The sequence below is a fragment of the Oreochromis aureus genome, linkage group 9 (genome assembly GCF_013358895.1).
Source record: "Oreochromis aureus strain Israel breed Guangdong linkage group 9, ZZ_aureus, whole genome shotgun sequence".
Classification (NCBI taxonomy): Eukaryota; Metazoa; Chordata; class Actinopteri; order Cichliformes; family Cichlidae; genus Oreochromis; species Oreochromis aureus.
The window spans coordinates 5,745,773-5,773,339 of NC_052950.1; the positions used below are offsets into that span (position 1 = coordinate 5,745,773).

The following is a 27,567-nucleotide window of genomic DNA, read 5'->3' on the forward strand; positions in this document are numbered from 1 at the left end:
TTGAATGCAATGTACATTTGCTGAATGCAGGGCTTTTGCCTGTACTGGAGTATTTTCCCACTGGGGAATTAGTAGGCTTTTTAACAATGTATTTATTATTTTTACTAAAAGTAAAGAACTAAGTAAGGAAAGGAAAGTAAGGACTCCAAATAATAAAGCGCTGCAAATTACATCAAAGTTTTTTATTTCTTTAAATATATGTAATAGGTCCTCTGACTACTGAGCAGTACAATGGGTGGGAGTGTTTTTGCCACAATCGGGATCAGTTACTGAATATTGACCTTTCTCTCTTTCGCTCGCTCTCTCACTCCTACACGAGCATGCGCAGAGACTCCGTTTCTCGGCGTTTCCGTGTTGTTTCGTGTGTCAGCAGATTGAGACGGCTCATCGCGGTTGGTAAGTCTCATACTGCGCTCCGGTACTTGGGTCGGTTCGCCTCGTCCCTCTCTGTCTGGCCCTGTAGCTACTTTAGCTGCCTATTTGTCGCTGTTGCTGCCGTTCACAGGGGCGCTCAGGGCGACGGGGAGAGACGCGGACCGCCGCCTCATTCCGCTGTTTGTTTCCTGAAAGAAGCTGTCGGGACACACTCATTTGGCGCGCTTCCGCTCGCGCCTTCACAATAAGAGCTCCTGCTGCAGAACTAATTCTTTCCAGACGTTTTTTTTTGCAATAAAAGTCCAGAAACCGCAATAGAGAGTTTGAAAAACCCGACAGGGGGACGTAATTAGACTCTATTTATAAATTATGCTTTTCTAAAAAAAGAAAAGAAAAAAAGCAGAATTTAAAACAAAAATATTCTATCAAAATAAACTCCTGATGGTTTTTGAGGTACATTTTGAGATCCAAACAATAATTATCAGTAAACCTAACGAGATCTGTGTAGATTTATAGAACAGGACAAGTACAACTGAAGTGCTTTCAAAACTTTAACTTTACTTTGTATATTTTAAACAGAATGTATTTTAAGGTGATTGAGTCACATATAACAATTTAATCATGTAATCGTGTATTATTAATAAGTACAGCAGCTACAGAGAGATTGTTTTACTCTGTATAATAAGAATAAATATAACTGAGTATGCTCACTCAGTTATATTTACTCACTCAGTGTTTCAATACTTTAACCATTGCAAACTGATTTATACATGAAAATACCCCCTGAGATGAAAAATAATTAATATCTTATAATTATTATATAAGATAATTAATATCTTCAATATCTTATCTGTTACATTTATATTTCTGACAGCCACAAATGTTTTTGAGAATCTGATGGGTTTCATTTTCTCAGAGGTGATGCAGTTGCCCCCAAATACATGTAGGATTTTATTCTGAAGGTGAATGTGTGTTGACTTCCTGTGTGTTTTAATGGCGTTGCTTCCTGCCATGATGAAAATGATGACAAGTGTAGTCACAATGTTTTTGTCAAAAATCATTAACAGTTTGCTCATTGGTGATCTAATTGATTCAGAGTCAAAATGCTGGTGTTGATGTTGAGGTTTTTGTAGTTGATGTTATAGCTGTTGTGACTAGAGTTTGGAGTTTAGATCATATGTTTGTCTCTGTGCTCTTTTAAAAGACTATTCTAATCTTAAATCTTTCACTTTTTATTTCCTGAAACTGAAAGTCTAACGTGACTATGAAAAAGTTAATCCACTTGACAATGCAAGTGGATTAAAGTTTATAAATATTAATGATTTTAGTTTTTTGGATGTAAGATTTCTTTTGTTTTACTTCATACAGTACTGTGCAAAAGTCATGAACCACACCTATTTACTTTATAGTTTGCTGGGAAAATGGGGAAAAAGGTGCAGCAATTTATTTAAGTGTGAAAACATAAATGGAAATACAGTATATAAGGCAAACACAGAGTTTGTACTTTTCTATGAGCTTTTCACCTTTATTCTTCAACACAGCTTGAACTCTGTTAGGCAGATTTCTTTAGTAAGTCTTCAGGAATAGTATTTTAGGCAACATTCAAAAGTTGTTCTTCAGATTTTGACTGCTGTTTTCTCCCTACTCACACTGTTTCAGTAATGTTTTCTGCAGCTTTAATCTCGTCCTTTTTGCACTTGCATCACATTTTTCAGTGAGATTTTTATATTCTTTAAAGATTTTTAATAACAATTTTATCATCGTCTGATAACGTCTCTGATTAGAATAGAAGTGATTTATTACTTATGACATGCCCCTTTTTGTGACTGTGCACAGAGCCTGAAGCAGAAAACCCTGGGTAACAGAGTAAAGTGGTACTGTGGAACATTTAGGTGGTCTTCACAAACTGGAGACATCATATTTTATTGTTTATTTTGGAGAGCAGTTGTATCCTTCATGGTGTCCTTACCTTAATAGTTCATTAACTAATAGTAATTTTTGCAGATGTGTTGCTGTCACTCCTTTTCATCTCATTGAGGATTATGTGTTGTGTTCTTGGTGTGATTTTTGCTGCACCCACTTGGATTATTAAGTATGTACTGAATGAGTTTTTCGTTGATTACCTGACTGGTTCAGATAATAAACTGCTAGAACTTAAGAGAAACAACATCAGTTTGAACTTTACTTCTGTGTTTGTTTTCTGTTTGAGCAGAAAGGAACCAAAGAAGAAGACAAGAGATGAAGAGCAAAATCAGCAGCGCTCAAGGTAACACACTCAGCTCCTGATTCACCTGGGTAAACTCTTTCTGTAAAATCCACCGTTGTTAGAGTTAGGACTGCATTTTACTCAGATGCTAAAGAGAAAAAGGTTTATTTTACAACTCCTGCAAAACCTGTGGACTCACTACACTTTAAGGATCCCAATTCAACTTTTTTTTACTGTACAGTAGATAAACAAAGCACTGATGTTAATAGTTGAACATTCTGGGTTCATGAAACATAACACAAACAAGTTAGATTACTTTCTTGAATGTCACATTTTCAGATCGTGTAGAATATTATTATTAATATTGTTCATCAAGATGGTTCCAACTTTATTAACTAGTTGTTAGCAGATCAGCTTTGGAGCCTTTTCATGGATCTTTTTTCCACTTTCCAGTTGATGTCACTGATGTATGTCTTATCTAAAGAAAAGCTTTCACTCTCTTTGCTGTGTAGCAAGATCACTTCTTATCCTGAAACTTAATCATCATCAGACCTACTTTCTCCCAACCAGATGAGAACATTTCTTTCAGGGTTTTTTACAATTCTGTCCCAGACATTGGCTGTTGTTTCTGTTCACTTCTTTTTTATTTGTTTTGTTGTGCATAATCTTTCCCTACTGTTTCAACTGACAGTTCACCTGCTAGGACCCTGATCCCTTTCGGTCTGCAAGGTGTAACAATTTGTGAATGTCTGTAAACTGTTTTGCATATTTAGATTTGTGTAGGCATTTGTGATATATAACAGCTTGGTATACGATTGTGGTATATCATATATTCATCATCTTACTAAAATACCTGTAGCTTATGTATTTATATATGTCTATATGTACATTTAATGTATGTCGCTTATATTTAAATTAATATTCACTAGTATTTGTATCCATGTATTTGTATAGATGTAGGCCTGACAAAAACTGCTCAAACGGTGGCGTTTTGCTAGTAGTAAACAAAAACTATATTGATGAGCATATGCAGGGTGCCATAGCTTCCTACACTGTTAAAAGTTTAGCTTTTAATTAATAAGTAATTAACAGTTCTTATAAAAATGGATTACAGTTTATCTTTATCATAACGTTTGACTTTTGCACTAATTAACATATTAATGAAAATCTTGGCATTTTCATTAATATGTTATTGAGCTATTGAGAAAGCATTCAACTTAACATTAAACATTAAAACAGTCACTGTCAGTGTGTGTTGCCCTTAAAGAAAATACCTCATTGCCATATATAGGATGTTGAACATTGTCATGTTTACAGAGCCACACAACCTTGTATTGGTTGTGTGTGTGTCTGTGTGTGTGTGTGTATATATATATATATATCTATACACATACAGACACGCGTACGCAGTGGTGTGAAAAAGTGTTTGTCACACTTAAATGCTCATCAGGTAGATTTAAATATTAGACAAAAATAACACAAGGAAACATAAAATGCAGTTTCTAAATGTAGGTGTTATATCTCTATATACATATATATAAATATACATGGTGATATGAAAAAGTGTTTGCCTCCTTCCGGGTTTCCTATTTTTTGTATGTTTGTCACACTTAAATGTTTCAGATCATCAAACAGATTTACTTTTAGACAAAAATAACACAAGTAAACACAAAATGCAATTTCTTTAATGAAAGTGTTCATTTTCAAGGGGAAAAAATTCCAAACTTACAGGGCCCTGTGTGAAAAAGTGATTGCGGCCTCAGGACCTGAAAGACTTGCTGTGGTAGATGAAACAGTGATTTCGGCTGTCTATCAAAACAACATAAAGGAGAATGTTGGGACATCTGTTCATGACCTGCAGGTTAGATGCACTTGTGTACTGCAGCACAAGTTAACCAAAACATACCAGCAAGTCCACCTCTGAGTAGCTTAAGAAAAACAAAACGAGTGGCCTATCCTGACCCAAAGTCAGGCCCTGACCCGAATCCGATTGAGATGCTGTGGCGGGACCTTAAAAAGGTGGTTTATACTTGAAAACCCTCCAGTGGGGCTGAAAAGATGAAATTCCTCCACAGTGCTGTAAAAGACTCATTGCCAGTTATCGCAAATGCTAGATTGCAGCTGTTGCTGCTAAGGGTCGCCCAACCAGTTATTAGGTTTAGGTGGCAATCACTTTTTCACACCACTGTTTATATGTAGCTACATATATATATATTTATAGCTACATTTATTTTTGTGATTCATACTCATCTTTGCAAAAAAAAAGACCAATCAAAATGCACAGAATAGAACAATAATAATGATAATAATAATAAAAATAATGAATAGATACGTGAATGAGGTCTGTGAATGAAAGAGGGAGTTTGATACATAAGAAAGAAAATTACAAATAAATAAATGAGCCAAATATGTAAAAATACAGCTGTTGCAAAAAAAAAAAATAGTACAATGTAGAAGTAGTAGTACAATACACAGCTCAGTCACTCAATCAAAATATGAATAAAGTCCACATAGTGCCATGAAATATTTAAATTTCAGAAACTAGGAGAGGTTGCCTGCTTTTGGCCTTGAACAACTTCAGCAGGAATGTCACAGTTGTCACTGAAGCAGAAATGAAACAGAGTAATTGGAGCAGTGATGTGATTATCTGTGATCCTCAGTGAATGTGAAGAGGCGGTCCTGGTCCTGGCAGCAGTACCTAACTGAGCAGAAGGCTGAAGCTGCTCCGCTCACAGTCTTTACCCAGGTAACTATCTACCTCACTCTCTGCCTCCTGTCCGTTGCCAATTTAGAATGACTAATAAAGCTAATGTACATGTCTTTAGACTGTGAGAGGAAGCCAGAGAAAAGAGGAGGGAGAAAGAGGGAGAATGTGCTGTTTTTGGGACAGTAGCAACAACAGCGTCAGTTAGCTTGTCACTTTTGAATGAACTGAACTTCATTCCATTAACTCAGGCAATATTACATGTAAAAACAATTGGAGAACACTGACGAATTAAATAGCACAGTGGTGAATTTAACAGACCGAGAGGATTTTATTGGCCACTACTAAAACAAATAAAATAACATTACAGAGCCAAAACAACTAAAACAATTGAAGCTGGATCTGTAAACTTACACCAAGAACCTACAGAATGCTGAAATAGAAGTCAGTCTCTCAACAAGCATCAACAGAAAACTGGATTTATTAATACTAATACATGAAAAATGCAAAGAATTCTGCAATAATCTCGAATTTCCACAGATTCAAATTCAAATCATAGAAAATCCAAGTATAACTAGTCAACTGTTGAACCTTTAACTGAACAAACTGAAACTGTCAATAAAAAAACTTGCTAATTAAATAAACAGTGTTGTAATTCCTATTACACAGCATGAGAGACCATCTGATAATTGCTAGAATACCTGAACGCAACTGAAAATTCAAAATAAAAAACAATCACCAGAAAATCCATCCATCCTTTTTCTTCTTCTTATCCTCATCAGAGAGGGGCTGGAACCTATCCCAGCTAACATAGGGCAAGAGGCAGGGTACACCCTGGACGGATCGCAGGTCTGTCGCAGGGCTAACACAGAGAGAGAGGCTGTGGGAGGAAGCTGGGGAGAACAAAGGGCTCTAGACTAACTTTTTGCCACGGTTGCACTGGTGCGCCTAACTTTTTTTTTTTAGTTGCTCCCAAATTTTTCAACTGCATTACTTAACACCGCGGTTTTACATGTTCACTTTTTTTTGGAACATTGCTGTCCATACAGACGATATTGATTTGTAAATGATTTACTAACAATCTTGTCAACACAAAGTTCTTTATTTGGAGCACAGTTCTACAACAGAGATAAGTTACTGAAAAAGTGCTTGTACTTAAAGTGCTTCACTGAGCTGAAATTTAAACTTAAAACATCTCAAAATATATTAAATAAAACAAAAATCTAAATTAAAAGTACCTCAAAGTGTCTCAAAATCTTCAAACCTAACCTCCGAATATCTGAACATCTGAACATCTGAACAGCTTGATATTTTATCTTATCTATAAACTGGGCGTACACCACCTCATTTCTGTACGTGGGGTTTATTTTCAAGCCATTTTTCTTGTGAAGAATTATTTCAGACTTGAACTTAGTGAACGGAACGGAATATCGTAGGCAATGTTAAACTTAATCATTATCTTGGTCTCCTCTGACGACCTGTTTGCTGCTGCCTGCCGCTGAAAAGCAGTGGGGAGAGGAGACACTTGAGCAGTGCATTTATTGCGGCGTATAATGCGTTGTCTGGATACACTGTGCTTTTTCAGCATTTCAATTCGAAACGTATAAGCACCAGTCACAAATGCAGTATTGCCGGCCATGGTCTTTCCACACTCACCACAGTAAATGAAGTGCATCATGTTGTCAGCTTTACTGTATCTCAGCCAGGGAAACTGGCTCTCTTCGGAGTTGATCGTATGTGGCTCGTTATCTGATGCGGTCTCCGGACCAGTGCTAGACATAACCTGAGAGGTTGATGGCTCCGTGTCAGAGCACTGGCTATGAATTTCGAACGAATCAGGCTTTAACTTAACGAAAATGTTATCAATTGTTCTTTTCATCTTTTCTCATTACCCACAGCTACATCCACTTCTATTGGGCCTAGGTTGCTCACCTCTCTCTATCTGCCTGCACTTACAAACGCACATACGTAGGCCTACAGGAATATCTGGACCACGGCCAATCAGAGAAGTCCTGCGCTTGACTATCTCTAATTGGTTTAGACCACAATATGGGCATAATGTGTGTCTGTTGTTGACCACACGGAGACACACATATTTTTTTTTACTCGAACCTCTGGTCACACTGATGTTTTTTTTAGTCGCACCATTGAGAAATTAGGTCGTATGTGTGACCAAATTGTTTGCACTCTAGAGCCCTGGAACAGATGCAAACATAGGGGAGAACATGCAAATTCCACATAGAAAAGCCCAGGTGATGGAGGTGAACTCAAGACCTTCTTGCTGTGAGGCAACACTGTTAACCACTGCACCACTTTGTTGCCAATCCCCAGGCAATACTCTAAGTGACAACCTTTTTTCTTTTTGGCTCAAAGATCCACCGAATGCCCCACCACCCTCTAGCTACAAAAACACACTCACCCTTTTAGCCTTTTTTATAGACTTAACAGTTCCAAGGTCCACAGTCTCACTGCACTCACATAAACATTTTTCCCTTTAACACACAAATCTAAAAGGGAAAATTATAAATAATAGTATTTGGGCATTAGTCTTTCAGGTATAGCTAAGGTTCCAAAAGTAGGAAAAATAATAACTAGAAAATGCATTTCCTGCTGAAAACAGTGTGATTTTGCACTGCAATCTGCATTACTGTAACTGCTGGAACTCAAAAACAAAATGTTAAACAACAATTGTTATGTTTAAATAATGGTTAGCAAGTTTTTTATGCTGTCTGAATTGTTGTGCAAATTGTCTAGTTTTTAATAAATATCTTTAAAATATTTAAAAGTAAAAAAAAGAAAACATCTGTCTGATGTCTGCCTGATTCTCTCTGACCTGTCTCTGTCTCTTTTACCTGACTCTCAGTCCCAGACCTTTCCTAGTAGAAAAACTGGTTTTAAAGTTGGGATGAAGTTGGAAGGCATTGACCCAATGCACCCCTCCATGTTTTGTGTGGTGACCGTTGCAGAGGTAAAATTGTCACTCACATTCACATACACATTCCTGTTTGGATCTAGTTTCATTGCCCTCCTGTCTCTATCAGGTAATTGGCTGTCGGCTACGCCTTCATATTGATGGGTACTCAGAGTGTTATGACTTCTGGGTAAATGCAGATTCACCCAATATTAGACCGGCAGGCTGGTGTAAAGAGCACAACCACAAGCTTCATCCACCTAAAGGTAAAAAACAAGTGGACCAGTCCCTTCAGAGGTAACTACATGTCATTGGTTACCACACCTGTCTGTTTGTCTGCAGGTCACAATGAGACAGAGTTTGACTGGCAGCAGTACCTTCAGTCCACAGACTCTCAGTCTGCACCACCAGCCCTGTTCACCTGTTGCACTGGAGTCAGTATACAGTCTGTCTGTCCAACTTTTCTGTTCGCCTGTTGCACTGCAGTCAAGATACTATTGTCTGTCTGACCACGTATCTGTCTATCCCCTGCCTGTCTTTTAGGGATGTGGGTTCAGGGTGGGGATGAAATTGGAGGCAGTCGACAGAAAGAATCCTGGACTTGTCTGTGTCGCCTCTGTTGCTGATGTCATCGATGACCGCTTCCTTGTTCACTTTGACAACTGGGATGACACATACGATTACTGGTGAGACAGAAGGACGACAGACTTTTTCTGTTTTCAGTATTTTTAGGTTGTAGTGTTGGAGCTGTTTCATGTCACCTGATATTTATTATTTAACGTGTTTTAAACCGGGTATATGGATTGATGGTTGCACTGATCCACCAGGTGTGACAGTAGCAGTCCATACATCCATCCAGTGGGCTGGTGTGAAGAACAGGGACGACCTCTTACTGCGCCACAGGGTATGCAGTCCTTCTAAACTCTGTGCTTACATACATACATTACCATAGAATGACAGGCAAATAACAAACACACGCACACTCACACATTGATACCCAGCATCCAGACTGACAGGGAAAGAACTAGTAGCTCAGTGTTCCAAAATTCGGAAGAAGGAACAGCTCTCACGGCTAGAGATTGACGAGGTACAACACAAATGCTATGGGAAGGGGGAGCCAAGATTGGGTACTAATCTCCGGTACCCTAAGCCCCAAGTGTAATGGAGGAAGGAAGCGGTGAGTTCAGGAGGAACTGATCTGAAAGATGGGATCACGGTGAAGCTTGAAACCTGGACACTCCGTTACTCCTCTTGTTACCAAGATTACGTGAAGTACCCTCTGAAGCCTCTGAAGATCTACTAGGTGATGTGAATGCAGCACTACGGACAATACCTATCACGACCATTACTGAGACCAACCAGCTGATCTACACTCTGGTAGCAGTGATCAGTGAGATGCTTGGTTACAAGTTGAACAGCCACAAGGAAGCTGTACCCTGGGTGGAGAAGGAGACTAGAGGCCAAGATCAAGGTAGCATGGAGTGAGGTTGGCCAAGTATTGGAGGCAGAACCATCCAAGGTGTACTTTTAGTGGCAGGGGAACAATAGGAGAACAGCATCACCAAGGTTGGAGACTGAGCAATACTGGATGAGCATATGGGAGAAGGACACAACCCATAATGGCCAATGCTCAGTGGCGAGTGGATTTAAGAGCAGACCACAGCAGCAGGGTTCAGTAACCATCACAGTGGCAGACATCCAAAGAAAGTATGAAGAGTTGGAGATGACCAGGCCCTGACATGGTTCATGCCTACTGTCCGAAGAAGCTGACTGCACTCCACGAGAGTCTGGCAGCACAAATGAACTAGCTGCTAATTGATGAAACACCTTTTACAGTAATTTAAGCACAGAATAATTTTCCATATAGTATTCCTCTGTAAAACTCTGTAGTACTTTATTTTTCAGGTCACCCCAACCCTGAAAACTTTGTGTGGGAGGAATACCTTCAGGAGACCAGTTCTACTGCTGCTCCTATTTCAGCCTTTACTCTGGTGAGGATTGGGGAGGCTCATGCAAACATGAAGCCAATCAGGAAGCCAATCAGAAAGCTGTTTCTGGTAACTTAGAGCTTTCCCTGTACTTTTGTCCAACAGAGAGCGCCACATGGTTTCCAGGTGAACCATAAGCTTGAGGCAGTTGACAGGAGAAACCCTATGCTGATACGCGTTGCCACAGTAACAGACACAGAGGACTACAGGGTGAAGGTAATGTGTATCTGTGTGTGTAATGTAATGATAATTGTTAACTCATCTACCTTTTTGGACATGTGACAATCATGGTCAGAATATAGGACCTAGTGAATAAGGCTCCAGTCACAGAGACCAGTCTATGAATGTCTGACAACCAGTCATGAGTTAGTGAGGAGAAAAATAAGTATTTCTTGACTTGTTGTGAGTGGTTGCTGGAGGTTGAATCACTGTGAAAACACTTGGTAAATTCAAGCGAATCAGGCCTATAAACCAGTCATATAACCCCCTGTTAAAACACAGATTTTATCTTCTCTATTTCCAGTTTGCGTTGCATTTTTTCAAGTTTTACTATTGCTTGGCTAGTAGTTAGTATTTGCATGAAAAACTACAGATAACCTTCCAGAAAAGTTTATGCATCAAGATGCAGGCAAACTGGCAATTTGCTACCACACTTCGCTATTAGGTTTTTGCTGCAGCACTTTCTTTGTACCCAATTTCACCCAGAAGTAGCCAGCAAGCTCCCAGAACCACTGGCAACCAGTCAGGGAGTACACATTTTTCCCTAGCACACATCCAATACAGCAAGCAACTCTCACGCGCATGACATCACGTAAGATACCTCAATAGTCAAGTGTGCACGTGTGATGCTAGGAAGTATTTAACGAGGTGTGTGTCTGCAGATTCATTACGATGGGTGGTCGACACAGTTCGATCTGTGGTGTGACAGCGACCTCTGCGACCTGCATCCTGTTGGCTGGTGTCAGCGCACTGGACATCCACTGGAACCCCCCCCAGGTCAGACATACAGGTCAGAGAGAGACAGACTAGTCAGACAGACAGGTCAGAGAGTGTTACATTTCAGAAGGACATTTATAGCAGGACAGATTCACTCATTGTTATCATGTGTGTGAGACAGGTTTGTCCCACCTGCCCTCCCCCTCTCAGGGAGTATGTCCTACTGCAGGCTGTAGAGGAATCGGACACATCAAAGGAGCCAAATACACTGGACACCACAGGTACCTGTCTCATACAAAACACTACAGTTACTTCCCTTACAGGTACCTACCTCACACAACCATCACAGGAACATTTACCCTTTTAACAGAAACCGGTCTCACAAACCACAGATACCTGTTACACAAAGAAATCACAAGTACCTTTCTCACCCACCCCACAGATCCCTGACCCAAAATTTGATAGATAATGATAGAACTCGTGCAATCAGACGGGAGTGTCGCAGAGCTGAACACAGGTCAAAGAAGGACAAGTTCCAGGTGTCATTTCAAATGTTAAAAGACCATGGCCATCTTTAACACTGCTAAAAGACTTTATCGAGAATTATTTCATCCGACTGTCATAACCCACATAAGACCATTGACTCTGTTCCTGATGCCTCACAGTGTTTCTCTTTGGAAGCCTCGACAGATATGTGCAATACATTTCTGTACTTTTTTCATTGATAAATTTTGCCAATTTTAGACCCCTTTCTCACTTTATTTCCTTCCTTTGGGATCCATTTTTAGAAAGCATACCTTTAAGGAGAAGGATCTCAATTAAACCACTTACTGAATGTCTTGCTGAAAATTAAAGCTCGGATAGCCTTGAACTTTTTACATTTGAATGAAAAGAAGACTGAAATGTTGGGTTTTAGACCCAGCAGCTACTGTGACAGTAATACACCTCTCAGTTGGATTACTGTAACACACTTTTGTGTTGGACTTGGCCAGTTCTGTCACGCCTCCAGCTTGTTCAAAATGCTGCGTACCTGCCTATGACTAAATACATAGGAGTCATATTTCTGTAATGCTTCTGTTTGCTGACTTGATTTGCTGAGTTGTTTCTGTTGTTGGTGATTCGTGTTTGCTTGGTTGTAATTTCCCGGTGTTTGTGTTTCTCTTTTGTTAAATGTTTGTCTAACTCTATCTCCTAGTGCCTTCGGCTGTCCATATTCTGACATTAACATGCGTAAGGAGATGGTGCTTCCTGATAGGCTGGGAGGAGAACGAGTCATTACCCTCATACCTGTCACCGTGCGCCAGCATGGCAACCAGTCAGACAGGTAACTGTAGACCGGTGGAGAAAATGCTTTTATTGTGGATCTTGCACTGTTAAATCTGAGAGCAGAGCTTCTCCAAGCATGTAAATAAAAATAGAATGGTAAATGATGTCTACAGTAAGAGGATCTCTGTTATTTCTATTATTCCAGAATAACAGCTGGTCATTATTTTTTCCTGCAAATAAGTCTGAAAAACAAATGGTGTTTACATGGTATCTGTTTTTCTCTGTGTGTTAAACAGCACAAGCTTTCAGAAAGCAGAACCCAGAGACGAGGAGCTGCTGGTTCCTCTTGGCAAGAGAAGAAGGCTGACAGACAGGTGAGAGTGAGAAGATGAGGCAAGATTCTGTTTGCCTGTTAAGTGTCTGTAAGAGAAGTGGCCCTAAAATTAGCCCATAATCAGGGACATTACTCAGACATATCTCCTACTGCCTGTCGTACTCTGTCACCTAACTGAGTGTGGCCAGGCTCGTTAGATTTAATATTATTATTATTACTGAGTGTGCCAATAATTGTGTGTGTAATATAACTGATGCACTGTAAGGAAGAGGACTCCCTTACTACATTTATTTGTATTATATTATCTGTATAGCACTTTAGAGCACACCTTTCACTTTATTAAAAGCACCTTATCAAGCACTTTATTTAGCTTTGCACTTTAAGCATGGATTTGCACAGTAACACATTTGCACACAAGAAGTTTAAATATTTATTGATTATTTATTGGGAATTTTAAAATCAGTTGGTAGCCTTGATTCAGATCCTGCACAGCTGCTCCTCATCAAGGAATGTGGTGGTTGTCTGTCAGGAGAGAAGAATGGTGATTGAGATTATGATTAAGGTTTACCAGTAAGGAAAACTAATGCAAATGTGTGTGTGAAATCTAGGAAGAAAGTGGTGCAAATAGGTGTTTGTAAGATAATGATTACTCACCTTTCTTGCCTGTGTCCTCTTCAAGGTGTTTGGGCAAATGTTTCCCCGGGGGTCCAGACACCATTTAAAGGTTCCGGGAGAGACCATTGGTAAAGAGAGTGTGGTGAATCTTTTTGTGCTTAGGTTTTTGGGTTTTTATAATATTGGGTTTGGTGTAACATTAAAGTGTGGAATATTTATTAATATGAAAATGTGAAATGTATTTATTTATTCTAATTGATATATTGTATATTGTGGTGGAAGGTTGGGATTTAAGAATTTACCTAAGAGTGGAATAATGGTTTGATCTGTGACAGCTGAACATATTTAAGGCTGCCGGTTGTCATTAGAAGGGATATATTGTGCTGTGAAGAAGCTCGACAAGTGAATTGTTGTAAGGAGAGCTGTATGGGAAATAAATACTTTTGTTCCACTGCACTTGCCTTCGTCCATCTCACTGTGTTTCCAGCCGCTAAGGGCTGCCCTATTACAAGTGGTGTCAGGAGTGTGTCACTCATGCCACAGTGAGAAGATGATGACAAGAGGTGGAAGAAAGCCAGGCCAAGAGGAGCAGCCTGATGAAGGAGTTGGAGCTTCATCTGAGCTAGAGGCCATGGCAGCAACAAGCCCTGAGGACAAATTGGAGGAGTTGACAGGGTTGGTGAAATCTCTTATGCGGTCTCAAGCAGCCAGAGACCAAAAGTGGGAGAAGGATTTGTCACGTCAGGAGCAAAGGTGGAAAGGCATGCAGCATCAATTTCAGCAAATCCAGCTACAAGTTAATGCTGTAATTGATAAGCCTGATCCACCAGAGGCGCCAGCGCCCCTACAACATCTGAAGAACAAGAACATGGATTCAATGTTGAAGACATTCCAGTGGCCAGTGGGTCCAGGTCTTTAATTGAACCAAAACTTTTCCTCTGTCACCAGAAGATGACATTGAACATTTTCTGACTACGTTTGAAAGAATGGCAAGCGTGTGTCGATGGCCCAGAGATGAGTGGGCTATTCGTCTGGTTCCCCTGTTGACAGGTAAAGCCCGCACAGCCTACATTCTTATGGATGTAACAGACTCTGAGAACTACGATAAAGTGAAAGAGGCAATTCTGGCAAAATATGAGATCACTGCTGACACCTACAGACGCCGCTTCAGATCTATGAAAGTTGAACCAGGTGAGACGCCACGTGAACTTTATGTAAGATTGAGAGACCTGTTTTCAAGATGGATTAAACCTGAAAAATCAACTGTAGAAGAAATATCTGAGCAGATAATTCTGGAGCAGTTTTTAAGAATGGTTAACCCAGAGCTGGAAATCTGGATACGTGAGCATGACCGAAGGCGGCAAAGGAAGCAGCTAGCCTCGCAGAGAGGTTTTCACTTCAGCCAGAAAAGGAAGCAAGAGCACCTACTTCAGCCGGAGACCCACTACGCCCAACCAAGTAAGTCCATTGGGGTGAACAGGGTTCTGGTCAAGTTCAGGCTAAAAATCTTTCTAGTTCTAGGCAGCTCCCTTCCCATAGACCTCACAATGTGAAGAAATCCTTTAAGTCTTCAGTTCAGGATATTAAATGTTATCACTGTCATAACTTTGACCATACACAACAATTTTGCCCTGCCCTTAAGTCAAAACCATCTCTTTTGTGTGCAGTTCAAGACCAGCCACAGAGCCAGTAGGAAAGAAAGCTTGTACTGTCCCTGTTTTAATTAATGGGCGTAAAGAAGAAGCTTTGCTCGACTCTGGGTGCTTCCAAACTCTTGTACACTCTAGCATAATTTCAGGAGAAAAGCTAAGTGGGGTTGGGGCTACAATAAGTTGTGTGCATGGAGATGAACACAGGTACCCCACTGCTGAGGTTTACCTGACAGTGGGAGGTCAAACCTACTTGTTAGTGGTAGCTGTGGTTCCCAGTTTGCCATATTCAGTGATACTTGGTAATGACATCCCACTCTCTTTGATCTAATACATCAGTCAGATTATGACCCTCAAATGAGTGCTGAGAAAGACATTCTAGGTGATGAATCTGGAGGCTCACTTCCTCTAGATATGACAGTTGAACCATTTAAACCCTGTCATGTAGTCACAAGAGCACAAAGTGCAAAGGAAATGATGCAAGAGCTACCCTTTTTGAGGAGTCTCTCGAAACAGAGCCAGGGAAGATTAGAAAGTCTAGGGCTCAGAAAAGAAGAGAAAAGTTCAAAGGCTCAGGGGAAAAAGGTACAGCATTGTTTCCTAAGCCAAATAACCAGCTTGAGTTTGATGTTCCCTCAGATTTAGGTGCACTCCAAAGAAGCGACCCTACTCTAAAACCCTGGTTTGAGAAGGTAACAGAGGTAGAGGGGCTAGTCAAGGTCAGGTAAGCTGTCTTGCAGACACTGTTTACTTGATTAAAGGAGGCATCCTGTACCAGAGAAAGGGAAGTGCGGCTGTAGCACTCCCACAACAGTTCAGAAACAAAGTTATGGATTTGGGTCATTCAATTCCATGGGCAGGTCATATGGCTTTTCACAAAACGTTGAATAGGATCAGCAGCCGTTTTGTTTGGCCAGGGATGTATGTCCAGGTTTCTGAGTTTTGCCGTTCCTGTGAAAAATGTCAGTTGACCTCAGGCAAAGGAGTAGCACGAGCCCAGTTGCAACCACTGCCAATTATTGAAACACCGTTTGAAAGGCTAGGCATGGATATTGTGGGCCCTTTAGAGAGGAGCTCCACAGGTCATCGCTACATATTAGTCATATGTGATTATGCAACACGGTTTCCTGAGGCCTTCCCACTCAGATCAATTAAAGCCCGTCACATTGCTAATTGTCTGCTGCAGCTTTTCTCTAGGGTAGGCATACCAAGAGAAATTCTGACGGATTGTGGAACGAACTTTCTATCCAAGTTGTTGCAGCAGGTTTATACGCTGTTAGGGATAAAGGGACTTAAGACCACCCCTTATCACCCTCAAACGGACGGGCTAGTGGAGAGATACAACCAGACTCTCAAAAAATATGCTGCATAAGTTTGTCTCTGACACAGGTGCTGACTGGGATCAATGGCTGCCATACCTTCTGTTCGCCACCGAGGAGGTCCCGCAGGTTTCCACTGGTTTCTCGCCTTTTGAACTTTTGTACGGCCGCCAAGTGAGAGGCCCCTGGATCTGCTTAAGGACTGCTGGGAGGACCCCAAAGCAGAGGGCTTAAAACATCGCAGCCTACGTCATCACCATGAGAGAGAGGTTGGAGAAAATGGCATCACTGGTGCAAGACAACATGAAAGCTGCACAAAAACATCAAAAGACATGGTATGATCAGAAGGCCAGGGATAGGGTCTTCCTTCCAGGTCAGAAAGTACTGTTATTGCTTCCCACCAGCGATAACAAGCTGCTGACAAAATGGCATGGACCATATGAGATCGTCAGACAAGTGAGTAAAGTCACTTATGAACTGAATATGCCAGAAAGAGTTAAGAAATATCAGACATTTCATGTGAACTTGTTGAAGGAATTCCACAGCCGACAAGAGCCGGTCCATCAGTTACTGGTGCGTTCAGTTAAGGATGAGGAGGTGACTGAGAAGTTCTTTCCAACTAACATTCAAGTTTGTGCTTCAGTTGACCTTTCTCATTTGTCTCATACTGAGCAGGCTGATATTAAATCACTCGTGGACCCACAGCTCTTCGAGAAACACCAGGCTTCACATCACTGGTTCAGCACAAGATACGGGTGAAGGAGGATGTACCCGTTCAACAAAAGAGCTACAGAATTCCAGAACGGTTGGTGCCAGTGCTTCAGAAAGAAATAAAACTGATGTTGGACCTGGGAATCATTGAGGTGTCAAGTAGTGAGTGGTGCAGCCCAATTGTTTTGGTGCCAAAGAAAGATGACACCCTGAGATTCTGTATTGATTTCAGATATTTGAATGCAGTATCCAAGTTTGATCCCTACCCAATGCCCAGGGTGGATGACCTGCTGGAGAGAGTTGGATCAGCAAGGTACATTACGACACTTGATCTGTGTAAAGGATACTGGCAAGTGGCTTTGGCACCAGAAGCGAAAAGAGCTGACAGCCTTCAAAACTCCTTTTGGTATGTACCAATTTAAAGTCATGCCATTTGGGCTTCAAGGTGCACCAGCGACATTCCAACGATTAATGGACCATGTACTGAGAGATGTGTCAGCATTCTCTGCAGCATATCTGGATGACGTGGTGGTGTACAGCCAGTCCTGGGAAGAGCATGTCATTCACCTACAGAAGGTGCTACACTCCATCAGAATGGCTGGACTGACTATTAACCCCAAGAAGTGTTCCATAGCCAAGAGAGAAGTGGAGTACTTGGGCTTTGTGGTTGGCTCTGGGAAGATAAAGCCGCAGGTTGGAAAGATTGAAGCAATTCAGTCCTTCCCAGTTCCGACAACAAAAAGGAAGGTGAGAGGTTTTCTGGGTCTAGTAGGCTGGTACAGGAAATTCATACCTTCTTTTGCAGAGCGATCCACTGCACTGAATGATCTCACAAAAGGCTCAGCCCCCAACAAAGTGCGTTGGACAGAAGACTGTGAGCAAGCATTCAGAGACCTCAAGGAAGCAGTTTGCACACATCCAGTTCTACACAGCCCAGACTTCAACAAGCCATTCATCTTGCAAACTGATGCTTCGGGAGTTGGCCTTGGGGCTGTCCTTCAGCAAGAGGTGGATGGTGAAAGAAGGCCTGTGGTGTTTCTGAGTCGGAAACTACTCGACAGGAGGCGAGGTATTCGACGGTGGAGAAAGAGTGCTTGGCCATGAAATGGGCTATCGAGGCCTTGAGGTATTATCTTCTGGGACGTCACTTCACTCTAGAGACGGATCATCGTGCCCTCCAGTGGTTGAACCGCATGAGGGATGCGAATGCCCGCATTGCAGGATGGTATCTGTCTCTGCAGCCTTATGACTTTACGGTCCACTATAGGCCAGGGAAGTCAAATGTGGTTGCTGACTGTTTATCTAGGATGACAGAGGACTGAAGCACTTTGCGCTTAAGAGAGGGAGGAGGAAATGTAAGGAAGAGGACTCCCTTACTACATTTATTTGTATTATATTATCTGTATAGCACTTTAGAGCACACCTTTCACTTTATTAAAAGCACCTTATCAAGCACTTTATTTAGCTTTGCACTTTAAGCATGGATTTGCACAGTAAAACATTTGCACACAAGAAGTTTAAATATTTATTGATTATTTATTGGGAATTTTAAAATCAGTTGGTAGCCTTGATTCAGATCCTGCACAGCTGCTCCTCATCAAGGAATGTGGTGGTTGTCTGTCAGGAGAGAAGAATGGTGATTGAGATTATGATTAAGGTTTACCAGTAAGGAAAACTAATGCAAATGTGTGTGTGAAATCTAGGAAGAAAGTGGTGCAAATAGGTGTTTGTAAGATAATGATTACTCACCTTTCTTGCCTGTGTCCTCTTCAAGGTGTTTGGGCAAATGTTTCCCGGGGTCCAGACACCATTTAAAGGTTCGGAGAGACCATTGGTAAAGAGAGTGTGGTGAATCTTTTGTGCTTAGGTTTTTGGGTTTTATAATATTGGGTTTGGTGTAACATTAAAGTGTGGAATATTTATTAATATGAAAATGTGAAATGTATTTATTTATTCTAATTGATATATTGTATATTGTGGTGGAAGGTTGGGATTTAAGAATTTACCTAAGAGTGGAATAATGGTTTGATCTGTGACAGCTGAACATATTTAAGGCTGCCGGTTGTCATTAGAAGGGATATATTGTGCTGTGAAGAAGCTCGACAAGTGAATTGTTGTAAGGAGAGCTGTATGGGAAATAAATACTTTTGTTCCACTGCACTTGCCTTCGTCCATCTCACTGTGTTTCCAGCCGCTAAGGGCTGCCCTGTTACATGCACACAACTATTTGTCAGGTTTATAATTATTGAATTTGCCAGTGCAATGGCATTGAGGCACACTGTTTATTATTCAGCAGATTTATTATAGTTATTATAGTTTTGACACAGTTTCTCTTCACATCTTTGTTTTTCCTCGCACATCTGTGCTGCAGTATGGTCCACGATTGGCTATCATGATGGAATAATGTTTTGCCCACCAGGGTAGCAAGTTGGTCAAGTGACTGAAAACTATGAATAGCACTGAGACACAGTATATATTATTTGTCAGATTTCTTATTCTCATCATTAACTGTGCTAATGGAATAGCAATAGACTATTCAACCCCTATTTCGAGCTGTCTCTTTATCTGGCTTTTAAAATTTTCCGCAGATGAGTCTGTGCGCTAACAAAGTCAGGGAGGCACACAGACATCTGCACGGACTCTGATGCTCACTATGTGATAATGAAATTTATGTCACTCTAACTTGAGTGGACCCTAGCAGAGTTGCAGACATAGAAAGTATAATCCCAGTCTTATGATTGACGCAAAGAGCCAGATTACCTAAATGGGGCAAAATAGCATGCGAGTACATTCCCCAAATAGCGCTGTGGTGTGAGTAGTTTTATGGGTGATTTACAAAAGTTCATTTGAGTTGGACATGCCCAGTCTCACAAGAACCATGTAATCTAGTGCTATTTCACAAACCAATAGATGCTGTTTAATTGCAGGTAATTTACTAAAAGGACAGGTGCAGCTTGTTACATTGTAATCAGAAGAGCATATAAATGTATAAAGGTTATACATGTGGACATTAATGTAGGCCTACGGTGACAGGTTTGTTGGATTTGTTTAGTGAAAAAAGTGAATTTGAGAGATTTCATGAGGGAGTTGTGTGTGTGTGTATTTGTGATCTATATATTATTATTTGTCATAATGCATGCAGCTGAATTTGTGTAGCGCCGCAAATAAAAAATGTAGTGCAGCTCATGAGTTTATGGTGAATTGGGGGATACATCACCCCTCACTTTCTCGTGGGGTTCCCCAGCGGTCCATTCTTGGCCCAGTCCTTTTTTTGATTTATATGCTCCCTATGGGCTCAATTAAAAAAAAAAAAAAAAAGGCATCTCATGTCATTGTTATGCAGACGACTCACAGATTTACCTGTCACTGAAACCCAAATCTGTGTCCTCTGAAGGTTTTATTAGATTGTTTGGAAGATGTTAAGGCATGGATGGCTTTAAACTATCTTAATTTAAATGAACAAAAAACAGAGGTTTTGCATTGCATTTGGTCCCTGTGACCACTACGACTTTGGCCCTTCAGAAATTTATAAAAAAAAGAAAACCTTTTGTGAAGAAACTAGGAGTGAATTCAACGGTTGATAAACAGATCAATTCTGTAATCAAAACCAGTTTCTTTCATCTCCAGCTACTTACAAAATGAAGCCATTCCTCTGGTCCAGAGACTCTGAGAGAGCTATTCGACTTTTGTAATAGTCTTTACTCAGGTAAAGCTGGTCCAAAAGGCTGCAGTAGGGTTACTAACTGGCACACGCAAGTGAGACCACACATCCCCCGTACTAGGATCCTTACACTGGCTGCCAGTTAGTTTTCAAATTGATTTCAAGATTTATTATTTGTTTTTAAGTTATTGCACAGGTTATAACCCTCATACCTTTCTGATCTTTTGAACTGGTACACTCCTGTAAGATCAATGAGGTTTGCAGATCAAATGCTCCAGATTAAAGCACAGAGGAGATCGAGCCTTTGCTACTGCCCCTTCACATCAGGACCTCCCCAACATTAGACACTTTTAAATCCCATCTGAAAACCCACTTTAATTCCTTTGCGTTTAAATCAGAATGAGTTTTTACTGCTTTTATTTGTCTTATTTCTTACTCAAATCTTCCTATTTTATGCTTTTTTAAATTTTGTCATGTCTTCCTATGCTTTTGTTTCTTTTGATAATTTGAAATATACAGCACTTTGGTCAACAGTTATTTTAAATGTGCTATATAAATAAAATTGACTTTGACTTTGACTTTGAAAATGGTGTGCACTGTCCATGGTCCTGAAATTATGACAATTTTTGCTATAACGTTATAAAATTTATTAACAGAAACCAAACGGCACCTTCAAACTGTCAAATCAATTCCAAACATCAAAAAGAAAAATGTGCTGCTGTTCACACATCCCATGCCTGATGTCCACCAAGACCTGATTATTTTCAGGATAGGGTCCTGTCCACCTTTTCTTCCCCCTGGTTTGTCCCTTCTTTAAGTATTTCACATCAACCCCTTTAACAGTAACATTTTGGCCACAAAGGCTACAGTAAAAAACACCAAAAATGGAAACGTTTGAAGAAGCTTTGTTTATGCTGGAATTCCATGACTCCTTTTACCTGGAAATTCCAGGTCATCTCTGAATTCACTCAGCAAATTTAGGATTAGGTGGCTTCGTAAGCTGTGTGTTTTTATCACATCTACATCTGGTATTGCAAATAAATTGTCACATGGTGTTTTCTCTGTGGTGCTACCTCTGCACATCAATAACTGCCACCATTCTAAAGATGCCATACTGCTTCTTTTATGAGTACTACTTTACAAACAGGAAGTGTTTAAATGTCTTGACCTTTCAAAATAAAAGTCAGTATATAATAAAATAACATCTAACACTTTTATAGTTGCCTCTTTAACACTGAAACACAAAATCAGCTTTCAAATTATTTTAGCATACATATAATTACAGCATACATATAATTATTTCAGCAAGTAATACTTGACTTTCAAAATAAAAGCTCAGAAATATTACAGTTAATAATCAGGGTTCATGAAAGTTCATGATATTTTTTCTCTACAAATTATTGCCCTATGGCTGCCTCATTGACTGGATATATGGTTATTGCTGTGTAAACAGGATGGCTGTAAATACTTTGGCCTTTTAAAATAATTTTGAGATTTCAAGCCTGAGTCACCTCTTTTTAGCTGGCTTTATTTAGGTTGTACCCACATTATGCTGCCAATACTTCTTCCAACCTACAGAAAGGAATCCTTAGCTCCTGTTGGCTACTGATGATACACTGGCATAATAAAATTTCTTCAGGAACTTTCTCCTTTTCAGAATAAAGTTCATATTTTGCAATGTGTGTGGGTGATAGTTAAGTAGATGTTATATAAGATAGATTATATAACCTAAAAACACACTTGACCACATTCAAACAGTAAGGCTGGACTACTGTTATTTGTTATTATCAGGATGTCCTTAAAACTCCCTGAAAAGCCTTCAGTTAATCCAAAATGCTGCAGCAAGAGTACTGCCAGGGACTAGAAAGAGAGAGCATATTTCTCTTATATTGGCTTCCCTTCATTTGTTCCCTGTTAAATTCAGAACTGACTTCAAAATCCTGCTCCTCACATACAAGGTCTTAAATAATCAGGCCCCATCTTATCATAATTACCTTATAGTACCATATCACCCCATTAGAGCGCTTAGCTTCGGACTGCAGGGTTACTTGCTGTGGTCTTTTCCATATAGTAGGGAAAGGGAGAGCCTTCAGTTTTCAGCCCCCTCTTCTATGGAACCAGCTTCCAGTTTGGATTCAAGAGACAGACACTATCTCTACTTTTAAGATTAGGCTTAAAACTTTCCTTTTTGCTAAAGCATATAGTTAGGGCTGGATCAGGTGACCCTGAATCCTCCCTTAGTTATGTTGCAGTAGGTGTAGGGTGCTGGTGGATTCCCATGATCCATTGAGTGTTTCTTCTTCAGTCACCTTTCTCACTTACTATGTGTTAATAGACCTCTCTGCATTGAATCATACTTGTTCTTCTTCAAGTTTCAAGCTTCCACAGCATGTCTTTTGTCCTGCCATCCTCCCCTCACCCCAACCGGTCGCAGCAGATGGCGGCCCCCCCTCCCTGAGCCTGGTTCTGCTGGAGGTTTCTTCCTGTTAAAAGGGAGTTTTTCCTTCCCGCTGTCGCCAAAGTGCTTGCCCATAGAGGGTCATATGATTGTTGGGGTTTTCTCTGTATGTATTACTGTAGGGTCTATCTTAGAATATAAAACGCCTTGAGGTGACTCTTGTTGTGATTTGGCGCTGTATAAATAAGATGGACTTGAATTGAAGGTTTCCATCACTTTAGGGGACATTCATACCGTGATACTAAATGATTGACTTAATGAGTTCTGTCTTGAGAACAGGGTGAGGTCCCACAATGAGTACACCCTGTTCAAATGCACAAGTGATTCTGAATGTTGAAGTTCAATATAGACTCACAATAGAGTGAAAATACAGTGGACTCACAGTAGAATGCTGTTTTATTTTCTTTGTTTTTTTCCACCCATAACGGTTGTCTTTTATTCTACTTTATGGCTAGAACTACCCGAATGCCCCAGCCAACCACGTTCCTTCGTGTGAAACAGGAAGAGGAGGAGCCTCATCTCAGAGCCCTCAGCCCAGGTACTAAGTTGGGAGAGAGGGGAGGGTGGTGGTGGGTTGTTTAAAGTGGAGAGCTGCTCCTTCACTGTTTACTGTTCTGCATTATACTGCAGAATTCCCCAAACCGCTGACGTCAGGTTTCAGAGAGACAACAGCAGCGATACTACTGAATACAAACACAGATATTCATGTTTGAAATGCTGTATGCAGAAACATACTACAGACATAAGCAGTTTAAAGTGTAGCAGTACTCTAACATGTTCTGCAGTGCAACCTGTCCATTTCTCCCTACACCCACAGTTGGTCTACCCCTAAAATTAGCCTCATGTTATTATTATTATTATTATTATTATCATTATTGTTATCAATAAAATGAGCCTGAAACTAGTTTGAAATTAAAATCAGCCTAAGCCTGTATAAAATGTAATCTGTCATTGATAATACATGATTTTTATGTGTTGAGCTTCTTCAGGTCATGGGCAGTTAGCACACAGCTTCCGATGCATCTGCACCTCTTTTTGAATGGGAGTTTACATATAAGACAGAAAGCACATACATATGTTTCAGAAATAAAAGTGAGGTGTGACATTTCTGCAGCTGCAGCATCACAGGATGTGTCCCAGCTGTTTTTGTGACATAAAAAAGGTGAAACTACAACACTGCTTTCGACTTTTTGTGATGGTTGAAACGGTCACTGACATATAAACTCATCCACACTCTGGAAAAAACATTGCTCTCTTCACTGTTTCCATGGAAACAGCAGGCAGATAAGGTGGCTGTTTCTATGGAAACATTTCACCATGGTAGGTGCAGTTTTAGTTGTGCTCTGTGTGCTTAACCCTGTAAAGGACATCCAAGTTTTTCCAATTACCAATCGGCTGATTGATCAGGATCACGTGATGCCCATCTTAGTGTTTCGTGGTGAGACCTGCTGACTCTCCACATATTAAATAAGTTCATATTTAGTATGTGGTAGGTCTCTGCAGGGTTTCTGCTGGTCTCTCAATGTCTTACTGTGAAAAACAGGGTTTTTGCATGACGTCACACCACATTAACATTTCATATTGTAAATCAATGTTGCTGTTCACTACCCTGTTGGTTGCGTTCACCACTGAATAGAAATGTCTATATTTGGGGAGTTTAAAATTGTTCTCATTGTTATCAGTTGTGTTTGTTTATGAAGCCACTGCTGTTTGGTACTAAGGTGTTGTCATTTTTGTTGTTGAGGTTTTGCCATGTGGTTGTCATTGACTGATGTTTCTGACCTCTAGAATCCAGTCTGCAGGCCGCCCTCCACCAGTCTGTCTTCCTCTCAGCCATGTCAGCACAGCCCAGCCGCGACCTGTCACTATGCTGGGAGCAACACCGCAAATTGTTGCCAGGTGTTGCAGGAGTCCACGCTGAGACTGTCCAACACTGGAGCGTCCAACAGGTCAGAGAGCAAAAGACATGGAGAGATGCTGCAGCTATGCAGTTCAGTAATTGATGTGGTGATAGTAAATAAGAGTTCTCATTCAATTTATTTGTATTAACGTACATTGCGTTGAGCACATGTTACTGATTGTCTGTATGACAAATTGATTTTTTTTTTCTCTTTCCCTCTAAGGTGTCAGATTTCATAGAGTCTCTCCCCGGCTGTGAGGAACAAGCAAAACAGTTCAGAGACGAGGTAAGATGACCAGACGAGATGATCTGGTGGTGTAGAGTTGATGACGTGACAGTGGCAATGATCTCATCTGTTCCTGCTTCTGTTCTAGCAAATTGATGGACGGGCCTTCCTCCTGCTCACCCAGCGGGACATCATCCGGATTATGTCAATCAAACTCGGTCCTGCCCTCAAGATCTACAATTCCATCCTGATGTTCAAACACGCTGAGGACAGAAGCCGATCACATGCTAAGGATAGGAGCCAATCACATGTTGAGCATACCAATACTTGACATTTGCAGCTCGTAACTGTCCAAATCCAAACCTGATAGACCCCATTACCATGGCATCTACCCCTTATTCTCTGATCCGGACGAGCCATGTTTTCCATCCTGTTGTCACCTGAATTTGCGTGAGGTTCTGACGTTACAGTGACCTTTCTGTTGGCAGGTCGTGTGACGTCATTTCGACATTCATCTGACAAATTCAGTTACTGTCATCATTATCACTTTATGTGAAAACAACCAAGCGTCATTTAGGGAACCTGCCCTTTGGATGGGGCACAGCTTTATTCAGGTGAACTAAAAACTGGAGGCAAAGCTTTAAATGGGACTTACAACTTGTATGATCAGCAGTGGCAGTTCTGCCAGGAAACATGGCTATGCTCAGTTGATTGTCTGAGATGTTCAAAAAAAAATCTGCATCAAAACATCTTGAGATAGATTTATCCGTTTGTTATTTTATCTGTAAATCAGTCCTGGGAAGTAGATTCTCTGTTATCTGATCCAAGTTTCTTTATTTGATCATATTTACTTGTAATGTTAAGATATCAGGGAAAAAAAATCAAAACACAAATGTCAAATTAAAAAGGCCCCTTCAGAACATTAAAACAGACTGCACTACCCAGAGTCAAGTCCTTTTATTTGTCCTCTAATGTAAACTTAAATTATCAACAGATTTTTATTGTAAGAAAAGGGTTCTGTGAACAAAAGATGTTGCATTGATTTTAGAAAATCAGTGGTTCCACGAAAGAGAGAGTTAAAAACATGACAGAAATGATTCGTCGCATGAAGAAAAGAAAAATTCAGACATTTATTTGAAAATATTCACAACTGCATTTCGGTCTCACAGTGACAAAAGTCAAGTTTACTGAAAAGGTTTCCATAATTAAGAATGTTTTACATGAGTCTCATCATTGTGTTGAATGTGTATAAATCAAAAACTGTAATTCCTTGAAAATCTCAAAAATCATTACAGTTTTATGAGAAAACTCTCCTAATTATGGAATGGCATTAGAATTTCAAAAAAAAGAAAAATGAACATTCTAAAATAGTACTGCACAAAATACATCATTACAGCTTAAAATCCCAAAATTTCATAAACTTATAAAACATGGAGATGTTTGTGTAGATCTCCAAAACTGGGTAAGTTGCATCTGCGTGCACAAACAGCCTTACAGACCAAAGGTCCATGTCCATTTGATTTTGGGATGAACTTCATCAGAGACTTCATCTTGACTTAGCAGTGTCTTGATGAGATGCAAGGCCATGCTGAGATGAACAAAACCATTGTCTTCTGTCATGTCAGTGTTTACGTTTTTCATTCAGGCCTCATCAATCACCAGATTTCTACCATGATCACAGTACAATGTGCTCTCTCCTCATTACATTACTAATCTTGTTAACTTTTAACATCATCCTGCCACCTCTGCTGGGATCTGTCAGGTTGTGGAAATGTGTAATTGGCTGCGTCTCTTAAACAATCAATAAAATAACTGTTCAATAACTCTGAATTTTCAGAAGAAATTTTTTAACTTTGGAATAATTGCAAAGTCTATATTTATAATTTTATTCTCTCGTGTTACAGTCTGTTTTGTTATCTACTGTGTTTGTATAGAGTTTTATTTTAGAGTAACCATAGATCTATAGATTTGTACTTCAGTTCATCTTGCTTCTCTCTGACCTCTTCTCCTCTGTGATGGCGCAGCAGGGGCAGGAGCTGAGCTGTAGACCTTAACTCGGATCAGCATATCCTGGCCTGCAGTGGTCTATTGCACACTTTGAGTTTGCAAATTCTAGTTTACACAACAGCTTTCCTCAGGTTTTCACTGTAACAGGTCCAGGCGGGTATCTTCATGTTTCCAACAGTGGGCTGATATTAGGGCCTTTGTCTAACTTCTCCTTGCTGTTTGTCAGTATTTGTTGAGACCAATAAAGCTTCTGATCTGGTCTGTGTGCTGATCTCTCATTTGCACAAGGAAGAATCCATGA

The 27,567-nt window shown here is 40.3% G+C and overlaps 1 protein-coding gene across 3 annotated transcripts; it reads left to right on the top strand.

The window, feature by feature from the left end:
* Positions 1 to 212: 212 nt before the first annotated feature.
* LOC116329217 (lethal(3)malignant brain tumor-like protein 4) lies at positions 213 to 27,525 on the top strand. 3 transcript variants are annotated; one of them, XM_031751210.2, is made up of 18 exons: positions 213 to 396; positions 2,588 to 2,641; positions 5,242 to 5,327; positions 8,149 to 8,253; positions 8,327 to 8,462; positions 8,539 to 8,630; positions 8,740 to 8,882; positions 9,024 to 9,100; positions 10,102 to 10,187; positions 10,290 to 10,400; positions 11,066 to 11,180; positions 11,302 to 11,401; positions 12,316 to 12,444; positions 12,683 to 12,760; positions 23,589 to 23,671; positions 24,922 to 25,082; positions 25,257 to 25,319; positions 25,408 to 27,525. In XM_031751210.2, the coding sequence occupies exons 1-18, from the start codon at positions 321 to 323 to the stop codon at positions 25,588 to 25,590; spliced, it is 1,878 nt and encodes a 625-aa protein (XP_031607070.2). In that variant the 5' UTR covers positions 213 to 320; the 3' UTR covers positions 25,591 to 27,525. The 3 variants fall into 3 exon arrangements, with proteins under 3 accessions (XP_031607070.2, XP_039473457.1, XP_039473456.1); XM_039617522.1 differs by lacking the exon at positions 213 to 396 and adding an exon at positions 2,415 to 2,467; XM_039617523.1 differs by lacking the exons at positions 23,589 to 23,671; positions 24,922 to 25,082; positions 25,257 to 25,319; positions 25,408 to 27,525 and adding an exon at positions 13,400 to 13,791.
* Positions 27,526 to 27,567: the final 42 nt, after the last annotated feature.